The sequence below is a fragment of the Macaca nemestrina genome, chromosome 9 (assembly GCF_043159975.1).
Source record: "Macaca nemestrina isolate mMacNem1 chromosome 9, mMacNem.hap1, whole genome shotgun sequence".
Classification (NCBI taxonomy): Eukaryota; Metazoa; Chordata; class Mammalia; order Primates; family Cercopithecidae; genus Macaca; species Macaca nemestrina.
Genome location: NC_092133.1, coordinates 7,719,545 through 7,732,614, shown reverse-complemented (window position 1 = coordinate 7,732,614; position 13,070 = coordinate 7,719,545). Strand labels below are relative to the sequence as shown.

The window sequence follows — 13,070 nt, the reverse complement described above, 5'->3', positions numbered from 1 at the left end:
CTTGTGCCTTTTGGAGTTAGACATGAAACAAAATATTGATGCACCGGAGCTACACAAACACACATGGGTCTCCCACTCCCGGCTCCTGCCCCGCAAGCTGTCCTCCGACCACGCTAGGCCTTGCTGGAATTCTTTCCCTCATGTGTTTTCAATTAAATCCTGCCCTCCCAACTTAGGGCTTCCAGGCTGGTTGTCAGGCCACTGCTCCCTCCTGGAGCGGTGCTCCTTCGAAAAGCCCAGGCGTTTTCTCTTCAGCTGTTGGCCTCACATCAAAGCTCAAAATACATATTTCAAGACTCCAGTTCTGTTCTATTAGAGGTGTCTGCTTGAGGGTCAGCCTTCTTAGACCACAGACAGGTCTAATGTGTTTGCATATACTCGGGCCCTGACAATGAAAGACTTAGCCTGCTCATGGGTTGACGACGTAGCCAAAGGGTAGTGTATTAAATTTTGTCTTCAGAGCAGAAGGTTTTCTGATGCTGATTATGCAGTTCCTAGACAAGTAGGAATTAACCGCAACCATGTCTGCTGGTTGGGAGCTTAAAGACACAAATGTGGTAGAGCTTCAACTCAGCAAACATACTTCAAAATCAGCAAAAAAGTGAGCACACAGACCACATGAATTTTATGTCTCCAGAGACACACTGGTTAACTTGGCCCCATGGGAAAACCAGCTACAAAGGTCTGTAGAGGAGTGGATTTTTTTTTTTTTTTTTCTGTAGGGAAAGACTAATAAAAGGTAATTAAAGCTCCAAAGCTTGTGCTGAGGGGCATAGAGAAAAAGCACACAGTTTTATTGACGTTAGCAATCAGCTTTATTCCAAAGAGCTCACAGTATATTCAATTTAGGAATTGGATTTGTGGACCATATATAGTCCATTCCTTAACTATTTCATGAGTGTTTTACCTTTTGTACAAATGCATATTCCTTTAGATTTGCCAGATTAGATTTTTAAAACCTCTTTAAAAATTGGAGCACATTTACAACTCTCCACAGGTTCCTCCTTTGGTTGGTGGTCAATGTTGACATTCACCTTAGTTTCATTTTTTGGTCTCTTGTAGACTATATTCACTAGCCTGCTCTATGGAAGAAGTGTGCGTCCCTTCTGGTTGACATCAAGCTTGGCAAAACTGTCCACCCTCCTGATCAATATCGAACCATCCTTATATTCTTGAGATCATCTCCCTGGGTTATGGTGGACTGCAGGATTCTTGATGCTCATATGCTATGTATGTTTGCTCTTTTTCTTCTTTTTGCTTAATGAGATTAGAAGGTGGTCTATATACACTGTTTGAATTTTCCCAATGAGCAACTCATAGTTTTATTAGCTCTACTTTTTTCTAATGAACTTATCCTTACGTCTACAAATTCATTTCTTCTATTTTTTCCCCTGGGTTTATTTTATTGTTCCTTTTATAACTTATAGTAGATATTAAATTCCCTTTTTCATCCTTTACAAATTAATATATAGATTTAGGGCTATGAATTTTCCCCCAGCAGTGCTTTAGTTACATTATCATAGAAGTTTTCTAAACTTTTGATGAAAAATACAACTGGGAGAACTTGCTAAGTACACATTTCATAGCCCCATCTCAGCTCTTTGAATTGGAATCTCCAAGGAAAGGGCATGAGCAATGGATTTTAATGGGTTTGAACAAGCATCACAAGTGAGTTCTTCTAATTCCAAGAGTTTGAGGATCCCTACCATCATGTGTGCTATTACAAATGTTTTCACTTGCTGTTTTCTAATCTGCAATTCATCTTTGAAAACTAATGAATCATTACATTTCTAGCATATGGAATTATTTTTTGAGAATTTTTTTTCCTCCAAGGCACTTGGAAAGATGATATATTCTGTATATTTGGAGTATCCTGTTATATATATATCAATTGTGGTTGAAGTTTTATATGTACTAATTTTTGCCAGCTTGTGTGATCATAGGTGGAGAATGGTAAGAATAAAGACTCCTTTGGCTGGGTGTGGTGGCTCACACCTGTAATCCCAGCATTTTGGGAGGCCAAGGTGGGCGGATCATGAGGTTAGGAGTTCGAGACCAGCCTGGCCAACATGGTGAAACCCTGTCTCTACTATAAATACAAAAATTAGCCAGGCGTGGTGGCCCGTGCCTGTAATCCCAGCTACTCAGGAAGCTGAGGCAGGAGAATCACTTGAACCCAGGAGGCACAGGTTGCAGTGAGCTGATATCACACCATTGCACTCCAGCCTGGGTGACAGAGTGAGACTCTGTCTTTAAAAAAAAAAAAATTCCTTTATTCTTATTAGCATTTTGTATATGTATTTTTCTTTGTATTTTCTGTAGTTTTATTAAGTTGGATGCTGCATTTCTTTTCTTTCTTTTTTTTTTTTTTTTTGAGATGGAGTCTTGCTCTGTTGCCCAGGCTGGAGTGCAGTGGCCGGATGCAAGCTCCGCTTCCCGGGTTTACACCATTCTCCTGCCTCAGCCTCCCGAGTAGCTGGGACTACAGGCGCCCGCCACCTCGCCCGGCTAGTTTTTTTTGTATTTTTTAGTAGAAATGGGGTTTCACCGTGTTAGCCAGGATGGTCTCAATCTCCTGACTTCCTGATCCACCCGTCTCGGCCTCCCAAAGTGCTGGGATTACAGGCTTTTGAGCCACCGCGCCCGGTGATGCTGCATTTCTTAACCTTGTAAATAGGCACCTGTTTACACTTACATTTTTCATACACTTAAATTTTTCATACCAAATAACTCCGATATTAATGTCTGTACCACTGCTTGCTTGCTTTTTGGATTTCTTATGTAAATAGATGAGTTTTAAAAAGTTAGGTTATACATTCACATTGTTCAAAAACCATATCAAGCCTCACCCCCCATGCTGTGTGTGAGCATCTTCCTTCCTGTGCCACAGTCTCACACGTTCATGTGGCTGGTAGCACACACCCCTTACGCACCCCCACCCTGCCAACCATTCTTCGTAGTTTCTTTTTGTACTGTTCCAAAATTTTCTCAAGCATCTATAAATGAATGAGAATACATTTTTCTACATGAAGGCCTTCCCCCAATTTTTGTAACATTCTCAGTAACAAATGAGATACACGTTGATTTACCTTTATACTATTTATTGGGTTTAATATTTGTAACAATTTTTTCTACTGAAATAGCAGGTTGTGTTTACCTGTCAAACCCCAATATGAGAGATGTGTACAAAAGCAACAGACTGATATAAAAAGGTACGTGAAAAAATTAGCAAACCAAAGCATGATAAATGGATGAAGCACTATAAAATGACTGTGCTGGTTTACGTAACTGTATCTTTAATCTATACTGTGCTAAATAGCCTATAGCCACGTTTTAAAGAGTTCCAGGAACAACTGCCACACATTCAAAGAACAAGCATTCACTACAGCCTCCCGATTTGACTTGATGGGAGGGACAGGAGAATGAGTCACTCTGCCACCACTTTTCCTGCCTTGGATTTGTAGAGGATTTTTTTTTTTTTTTTTTGGTCTAATTTGTTTTTCCTATCACTGCCCTACTAATGTACCTGCTTATAGGCCATGAAAATAAAATGCCATTCAACTTTTTTTGTAAAACTAAAATAATCATATGGTACTTAATCTTTGGAGGATTTAATATGTGCTAAATGGAGGACTAGAGAGTTACCTTATAGGAGAATCACGGGGAACAGAGAAACTGCTTTTTGAAGATGATGTGGAAGGTCAGGATGGGTTCCAGGGCATTCAACCTGGAAGAGCTGAATAGCTTTACATTGAGAATTACTTTATGTGTTAAATCTTCTGGCCATCATTATCCATTGTTGGATATTTTAACAATTTTATAGTTATTCTTTTCAATTTTTCTCATATGAAACTGTAAATGGCTGTACTAGAAGCTGTCATTACTGTTCCAAAAAGTGAAGGGGATTTTCTCTACACAAGGAAAGAAAATGGCACATTCACATGTAGGTAAGTAGCTTCTGGAAACATCTTCACTGCACAGAAATGGTTCTCAGCATGAGGCTCCCAAACTTTCTTAGAGTGCCATTCATTTTAGTATCAGAGTTTTGAAATAGGTTTAAAAGCAATAGATGTCAATAGGAACTTTAAGGCGAGTTAAGAGAATTTTGTAATTATAAGTTGATTTTCTATGGCTAACTTCCCCTTCTAATTAGAACAAGACATTGGGTGGGAGGTCCTCTGCTGGACTCAGGCTGGTGGGGTTGCTCTGGGCTGTGGCCCTGGAGAAGGCTGGGCTTTGGGCATCCCTTGGGTGGGCCTTGTAGGGACAGCCACACACTGCAGCAGTCACCACTTTGGCTGATCTAAAGTGGCAACGGAAATAGCAATTTGACTGTCACAAACTGGAGATGCATTGGCCTGGGGTTTGACCTGGGAAAGGGGCTTGTGTCTGGGTGATAGGGAAAGGTAAACAGATGTATTGGCCACTGGCTTCCTGTGGGCAGCTGTGTTGAATCAGCCTGCTGCTGAGTCACAGGGAGTAACTGCAGCTGCCTAGGGCTGGCTTCTAGCATGGGAGAGGAGGAGGAAAAGGGGTCCTGCAGTGTCCCCCAGCAGCCGGTCATAGTGTGTGAAACTCCTAGCCTGAGAGCCCCACCTCTGGTCAGCACTAGTGTTGGGAGACTTCTGGGAGGGTTTATGACTTTCAGCTGGGTAACTGGTGTCTGGCTGGGGCCATCTTGAGCGCAGTGAGGAAGGATCTCTTAGCCTGAGTGATACGTAGGGGAGCCCTGCATATAGCAGTTTCGAAATGAGTACGCCTCACGAGGAAAGTCTGCAAGAGGTCAGGGTGCATGAGAAAGATCTGGCCCTGCTGCCCTGTCACTGCCTTGTACCCTTTCTGCTGCTGGGGGTCTCATTGGCTCAGAGTGCTTAGTAAACATCAGTGGCAAAGGGGCAGGAGGACGCTCAGCCCTGCCAGTCGGCCCAGCACCAGGCTCTTTTTAGCACCGTGGAGACCATAGGCTCCTAAGAACATTCTGACACAGTGTTAGCAGGGTTTTTTTTTGAGGATGCATTGATGTATTGATTTGCCAGGGAACAATGGCCTATAGTTCAGCCTGAGAATTCTCATAAAGTTAAGAAGGCATAAAAATGTCCCCCCCGAGACTCGTCAGGAGTATTTACTCTCCTACAGTTTAATTTGCTGCTTTTGTGGTTTCTGTGACGTCATCCCACATGTGTAAGCTGGAAAAATCCACCCTGGGAAGTGTAACCTCCTGTGTGTATTTCCACAATGGAGGATGTTAGGCTTCGTTTCCCTCGGTTGCTACACATCTGATTACATGTGTCAGGAAAACAAACTTAAAAAATTTCAGGAGACAAACCTTTCAGTGGAATTGCCTGGAACCTGTGAAGTGAGGTCATAGAACCTACAACTGTAAGATGATGTAGGAAGAAAAGTGGCCTCTGGGCTACTTTGTGTCTAGTCGCATTGACTTTCCAGGTGATGGCCTTACAAAACTCAAACCGCCTCTATTATTCATGCCTATACAATCTTTAAAAAAACACTAGATTGCCATTGAAATATATAAGTATTAATTTTTTGTTGTTGTTTTGAGGATATAAAAAGGAGTACTCCACTCCCTGCCTCCCCCCACCACAAAACACCCTGGTTATTGGTTCGTTTCCTAAGTTACGAATTTGCTGTTAAATATGCTTCACTTGATAAATATTGCATCTTGGAAGGATTAATACTGTCTGTATTGTAAGGGAATATTAGTTTAAATATGTTCTTATTCAGAAATAAAATGCATGGCTCTATAAAAACAAATTAGTCCTGTAGAGATACGAATGTGTCATCAGCCACGGCCCCTAAGTGGCCATTGATGACATGGCATAAGATCACAGTTTTAACCTCCTTTAATATCAAACTCTTCCTGGCTCTCTGAAATAGAAGCATAGGAATTACAGCTAAGAACAAACAACAAAAGAAAAACTCAATTCATATCCTCTTATAATAGGAGGAAGGGCTAACATGCCAGATCTAAGGATTTGGGCATCTAAAAAGACAATGCCCCCATAATGCACCATAAAATTCTGTAAACCTTTTTAATAGTGTATATATATGTTTGGCCTTAGTACAATTACCAAGTGTAATATCAGTTACAGTAATTATGTATCTCAGCAGTATTATTTTCCAGCATGGCTTTACATTTTTAAGAACTTAACTATAGAATAAACAGATGCATGCTATAAGAGTTGGAATGTATTAGAGCTAGGTTCCCTTTTGTGTGTGTCTGTGTCACATGTTTACTTAGTTTATCCCATAGTCATGAATACTATGTTGCCTAGATACAGTGGGGAACACCGGGAAAGTGAGACGCAGTTTTGTTTTCTGGAAGGCAAACCAAGATTCTTGGTACATATTTTTCTTTCTGTTTCAAGGCATAGGAAAACTGTTGACCCCCAAAAGAAGCCCTTCTCATAATACACTCAGAGTGAATTACATAACTGTTGTCAATTGTCTTCTAATGTGAAAACCAGTCACACATGACCCCTCCAGAAGACACTTCTCACTCCAGAAGTGAGAGGCATCATGACATTTTACTTTATCTGAGTATTTTTGTATTTCTCATGCCATTAGTCATCTTAAAGACCTTGTGAAACATGGCTCCCTAGTCAGGCATTTGAAGAGTGAAAAGTTCAAGGGGATGCTGCCCAAGCCAGCATCTCACACATATTTAGGAAGTTGATAAGCAGGTTCATTTCTTTATCACGTTCTGTGATGCTCAACAGGTAGGTTACAAGTGTTTGTTTAAGAAATAGGTTCAGACTCTGTTAAAAGCATCTTTTAAAGATTCCTGCAGCCAAGTTGGAAAAAGAGGATGCCCCATAGAGAAGGCTCTTTGTCCAATATCTACGAATAATGATAGCAGACGTGAGCTATACCCATGAATATCACATTCCATTTGGTTGCAGTTTTTGCAAGCATAAAGAGTCTGCCTAATTTTCAATAAGTTGAACTTTGCAGTAAAAGGAGATTTTTAAATTGACAGACTTGATTGACTAGATCTGGTTAATGGTTCACATCTGAAAATAGTTGTGGTCCCATAGAAAGCCTCATCTGTCTGAATATATGATCGTTGTGTTACAGTTTGTGGTGATTTGCTCGGCTCCAAGCAGTACAGGGAGGTGGTGGTTTGCAGTGCCTGGGCAGTAGGTTTCTTGTAGAAACACCACCTTTCCCAGTCTAAATAACCTACTGGTGGCAGTGCTCTAGAAAGGACAGCCAGAAAAAGAAGTGCTTGGCATTTCTATCAAGCACAACCTTGAGCCAAACATGCTCACGGCTGGTCAACTCAGGGTCAAGTTCCAGCCTGTCTAGTGTTCCAGTCTCTATCCTCGTGTGGCTACACCTTAAAATTCCTGTCTGCAACCCAGGTTCTCTCCAAAACTTCCTGGCCAGAAGCCAGATTTCTACCTGCTGTCCCAGAGCTGTCCCTGGGAGCTTGCCTGCCAGTTGTCAAGGGGCACAGGGCCTCCCTGAAACCAGACACAGCCTTGGACCTCTGAAGCCCCTTGGCTCTGGCCTGAGATAGGGAATCTAGAAAATCAACTGAAGTTCCACTTGGGGTCTCTTGAGCTGCATCTGGTACCATAAGCACAGCTGGGGGTAGGTGGGGGACTGCTTTCCAATAAGGCCTTGATCAGAAAGCAAACACATCCTGTCCAGAATCCCATCAAGCAGGATATTTCAAGTTCACTAAAATACTAAAAGCACAACAAGCCTTCCGCCATGGAAAACTCAGTGATGGTAAAAACGCCTACCACAGCGCACTGCACTGTAATCAACATTCTGCATAAATTAATAATTTACAAGTACCTGAGCAAGTAGACAGAGCACCATAGCACAGCACAGCACTGACGGCAGTAGCTCAAAGTTCTTATAGTAATGATGTTTTAAACATTAAAAAAAATCCTAAAAGTTGGTACAAAAAAACTCCAACTGGAGCTGAAAGATAGTGCAAACTTCTGTCTTCACTGTTGAAAAAAGGTGTCAGCTTCTCACTTAATGTAGGCGGTGTGGGTGGATCTGGGCACTTGGTGTGGATATTGTGGAGCAGGTCTGAATGAAGAGAGGAGGAAAAGAAATGATAAGAGCCCTTGAGAAGTGATTCTGAGGATAGAGAGGTCTGGGGTTGGAGATGTATTCTGACAGGCTGAAGGGTTTTCTGTGTCAGACAGCACTGCCCCTCAACGGTGGCGGGAGACCTCTCTCCAAAGCTGCACTTCCCACCCACAAGTCGGCTCTAGAACAGCACTGTCCCACAGAAAAAAGGTGAGCTACACAAGAAATTTTCTAGTAGCTACATGAAAAAAGTAAAGAGAGAGGTGAAATTAACTTCAGTAATACATTTAACTCAGTACACCTAGAGGACTGTTTCAACAGGTCATCAATAGAAAAAAAATGATAGTTGACATTTTAGGGTACTAAGTCTTCAAAATACAGTAAGACTTTTACCAGGCACAACATGCCTAGCAGTCCCTGTATCCTGCAGCACAGCTCCAGAGAACAGGGAGCAAAGGTGGGTACCCAGTATCCCTCAAAAATGAAATGTGTGGGACAGGACCAAAATCAGCAACTGACAGAGGTAAGATCGGCCACGGCTTGAGGGCATTTCCGAAAAAGGGCTTCCCCTCATTGTGTTCATGTAGTGTTTCTTCCTCAAATAGAACAAGAACAATAACTTCAACATGCAAACCACAATGAAATAATTAGGATGCTGCGCAGCTTTTCTCTATTTATGCAGTCGGGAATTAAGCAATTGTCCTGACCCTTTGACTGCCTTTATCTCTGAGATTTATTAGGCAGCTCTTTCTTTCACAGGCCAAACATTCTTCCCAAGAGCTGCAATGAAATCACTCCAGTGTGTCTTCTCCTTCAGAGATACTGAACCCAGGGCCTGGCCAACACAGTACCTTTGGTTCTTTTGAGCTTATAAAGCAGGCTTCCTGCCAAGAGGGCATGTGTGTCAGAAGAGTGCTTTGGCTTGGGTTTAACTCAGCTGTGTGCTGGTAAATGTTTAACAGCCCATGGGGTTGGGGGCAGGAAAGCCTGATTTGCAGTGTTTGCCGATTTCCATGGTGTAAATACTCCCCCTGTGGCTGATTTCAAGCTACCACCTGATGTCACTAAACATGGAAGAGATGCAGGCAGCTACCATGACCTAGGTTTTCTGCCTTACAGAAATAATGGTCAAGTGCAATCTCAAGAGCACAGATAATTACAGCAAAATGGAGATTAAAACATGAAGTGAGTTTTGAGCACCTATTACCTTTGTTTCTAATATAACTTATAAATTTGTATAACTGAATCCTTACTATTGGCTAGGTTTAAATTCCTGGAAATTTGTTAGCTCTCACCAACCAGGGTGAGCTGGCTCCCCCACACCATGAGGTTAGCTTCCCAGCAGAGGTTGGGATTGAGGTCTCTGCCTTTCTAGTGGACCAAGCAGAAGTTGTGAAAGGTGATTCCTTTTGCCCATTGTCCCGGTTTCCCAGCGTCCTGCTGCTGGGCAGCTGCTTTGCCTTACTCCCCACATGTCCCTTGCTCCTGCTGTGTGCCTCCAACCCAACTAATGTCTCAGGGCCTCAGGAACTGGGCAGAGTCTGCTGAGAGTTGTGGAGGTGGGCGTTGAGATGGTTTGAATCTGTGTTCCTGCCTCAGTCTCATGGCAAATTGTAATCCCCAAAGTTGAAGGTGGGGCATGGTGGGAGGTGACTAGATCATGGAGGCAGATCCTTCCTGAATGGTTTAGCACCTCCCCCTTTTCTCTTTCTCCTGCTCCAGCCATGTGAAGTGCTGGCTTCCCCTTCTGCCATGATTGTAAGTTTGCTGAGGCCTCCCCAGAAGCATATGCTGCCATGCTTCGTGTACAACCTATGGAACTGTGAGCCAATTGAAACTTTTATGAATTACCCAGTCTTAGGTATTTATAGCAATGTGAGAACAGACTAACACAGGTGTCCAGTATTCATACTGTCATGCTACTTGGTAGCTCTTCTTTGTGTCTTACAGGCCTGGCTTTCTCAGGTACTGTAGTTTTATGGCATCTTGATTTGCTCTCTTAGGTCCACTGTGGCTGTTGATAGGCACTGTGTGGTGATGCATGTGATTATAAGCTCGTGGACTGCTTCCTTCCCGGTAATTGTCATGTCTATTTTATGGTATTCCCAGTTGTAGGGGGAGCAGGAAGCATGGCCTAGACAACTGCACCCCTGTCCTGGCTTGGATTAGCCGTGGTCGGTCCTACAAGAGTTTGAGAGAGAGACATAGCGTGTCACACAAACCTGAGGGGTGCCAGGCGGAGCCCGGTCTCCCGCTCTCCTGGGGTCCTGGCCAAGGCATGGGTGAGCCGAGTTGTTCTGGCCAGAGGATCTGCAGGCAGCGGCTTCTGAGGGGGGTTTGGCTTACAGGTCCCCTGCAACAAACATAGCGTTAACTTTCCAGGAGCCAGCAGAAGCCCCTGAGAAGCAGGGCCTGCCACTTGGCACAGGCCCTGATTCCTGAATATCATCCTCTCACCGTACAAGGTGGGTGGAGGCTGAGCTCTGTTAACCTTCTTGCCAAAATTTTCTCTAACATTTAAGACTTATCCATGGATCACAGTTATAAACACTCGACTGTGGGGCTTCTGGGCTGGCCCTGGGCCCCGGGGTAGAGTTGATGTTGGGGTTTCTCTGCCAATGTCACCCTGAGAACACACACTTTCCTGTGCTTTCTATTCACCCTAAAATGAGAAGTTGGTGAAAATCTTTTCAACATCACATTTCTTCAGTTTTGCCGACATGACGTAGCAGGACTCATTCATCTGTGGGTGGATTAGATGGTGAGGATGGTCGTGCTCAGTCGGCCACGTGTAGGCGCTGTTCCACATGTTGCTCCAGATGGCTCCGTGAAATGCACCGAAGTTCCTCCACTAAATACTTTCTCATAAGCTCAAAGAATTGATGCAGTGGTGTGAGGGACAAGTCAAGTTTTGTAAACACACTACTAAGGGGCAGGGCTGTGTTGACCAGAAGCCAGTTGAGGGAGTTGGCCAGGGAAGGTGGGGTTATTCCACACTGGGTTTTAGCCAAAAATGATGCTTTGGGACTTGTGCAAGTCACTTGACCTCTTTCTCTGGAAAATGTGGGGAAAAAGACCTATCTCAGCATTGTTATGAGGATTAAAGAAAATAATGCATAGACAGTTCCCAGCACACACTTAATAGTTATTAATATCAGCATTCCTTCATGCCACAATCTAAAAATGTTTAATAGAAAAACGGCAGGGCGAGGTGGCTCATGCCTGTAATTCCAGCACTTTGGGAGGCCGAGGTGGGCGGATCACCTGAGGTCAGGAGTTCGAGACCAGGCTGGCCAACATGGTGAAACCGCATCTCCACTAAAAATACCAAAAAATTAGCCTGGCATGGTGGCACGTGCCTGTAATCCCAGCTACTTGGGAGGCTGAGGCAGGAGAATCACTTGAACCCAGGAGGCGGAGGTTGCAGTAAGCTGAGATCGTGCCACTGCACTCCAGCCTGGGTGATAGAGCAAGACTGTCTCAAAAAAAAAAAAGAACACATGCCGCTTTTTTTGTGGGGCCCCTCCTGTGGATACCCATGAGAGAGGGGTTCATTGGAGCTGTGTCCAGAAGTCAGTGTTGGACACATCTCTGCTCTGGGCCCCAGGTGAATGTGGGTGCCATGTCTTGTCCTTGAAGCCTGGAAATTCATCTTCATGAATGCATAGAACGTCTGTCAGAAATGGTGCTAGAACCTCCAGGAGACAGAACACCCCTAATAATGAAATGCTCCAATTCACCATCATAGGACCCAGTATGCCTTATATCTAGCAACACTCAACAATGATTTCAAACACTTGAGTGGAATTTCTCTCACAGTGCCAATCACATGAAATGACATTCAGCAGTTGGGGCTCAGCTGAAAGAATGCAACAATATAATCACCATTTAACATATCTTTGTAAAGCAAAGGAAGCTACCACAGAAGTCTGTAGACCACAGGTGTGTGGAAGATAAGCTGAGTTGGAACAATGGACACACTGGGCTAGGAAAAAGTCCCTGAACAAGGGACAGACTTAGAAGTGACATTTCTACATTAGTTTTCATTAAAGGAAACATCAAATAGAAAAAATCCCCCAGCTAGGAATAAAGGCCGTATAATGTGCCCAACAGCATGGTTTGTTTATATATTCAACTAGCTCCACATACACACACAGCGTCCTCACTGGTAGAGAGGGGATGGTCATAGTCCCTTCCTCCCAGGTGGATGTGAAGGTTAAATGAGATATTGAGGCTCCTAGCACAGGGCCTGGCATGCAGTAACCCATGAATGTTAGCTGCTGCTGGATTACAGTTATTAATGGAGTGAATTTACCACCAAAAAGCACTGTAACCCTACTAACAAACTTTGGATAATTAAGGTAACAAATCAAGCTCCCTTTCCTATAGCTAACAGAAAACCATGAGCAAGACATTAGTGTGTCATGTAAAAATGGATGTATGCACTCGTCAAATTGAAATAATTAAGCAACACTAGTTTTGCTGCTAAGTATGACTAAGCTGTCTTGACAATAAAGATAACGTCAGGTTTTTATTGCAATGCTGAAGGAAAAAGTGAGGTATGTATCACAATATATTTGAATTTATCATGGAAACATAGGAGGTAATTAGGTTAGCCGTTCATTCTAGTTTGCCTGGGACATTCACAATTTGTTTATCGTCCTGTTTAATTATTAATCACACTCAGGCACGTCTCCTACGTTAGAAGATACATGGTCACCATAGTGAAGAAAACCCAAATGACTGAGATGCTGATTGAAGGGTCTGACCTCCAACCTGGGGATCAGTGCAGGCACCATCTGCTTCCTCTAGCCATGGCCAGGACATGGTTTGGATGGAAGCATGAGACAGGTTGCAAGCAAAGATGTTGCCTAGGTAAGATGCTGGCTTCCTGCCAGGGCTTAACTGGGACAGAATGACCATGGAACAGTGGGGTTAGTCCAAGAAGATGTGCCTTCACGTCTTAGACATTAAGCATGGAGGTGTGGAACCTATGATGC

The 13,070-nt window shown here is 43.4% G+C and overlaps 1 protein-coding gene across 2 annotated transcripts in view; it reads right to left on the bottom strand.

Annotated features, from left to right (window-relative positions):
• The window catches only part of LOC105471414 (ADAM metallopeptidase domain 12), a 398,606-nt gene that overhangs the window by 8,703 nt on the left and 376,833 nt on the right, over nt 1-13,070 (bottom strand). The window contains exons 22-23 of one of the 2 annotated variants that reach the window (XR_011607578.1): nt 10,293-10,423; nt 7,825-8,067 (exon numbers count right to left, since the gene is read on the bottom strand). Coding sequence is in view for 1 of the 2 variants with exons in the window: in XM_071068931.1 (XP_070925032.1) it covers nt 8,007-8,067; nt 10,293-10,423 (192 nt within the window). In the remaining variant the exon portion in view is untranslated. Of the gene's footprint in view, nt 1-2,520; nt 8,068-10,292; nt 10,424-13,070 lie in introns of those variants that run through there. The other variant, XM_071068931.1, reaches the window with a different exon arrangement.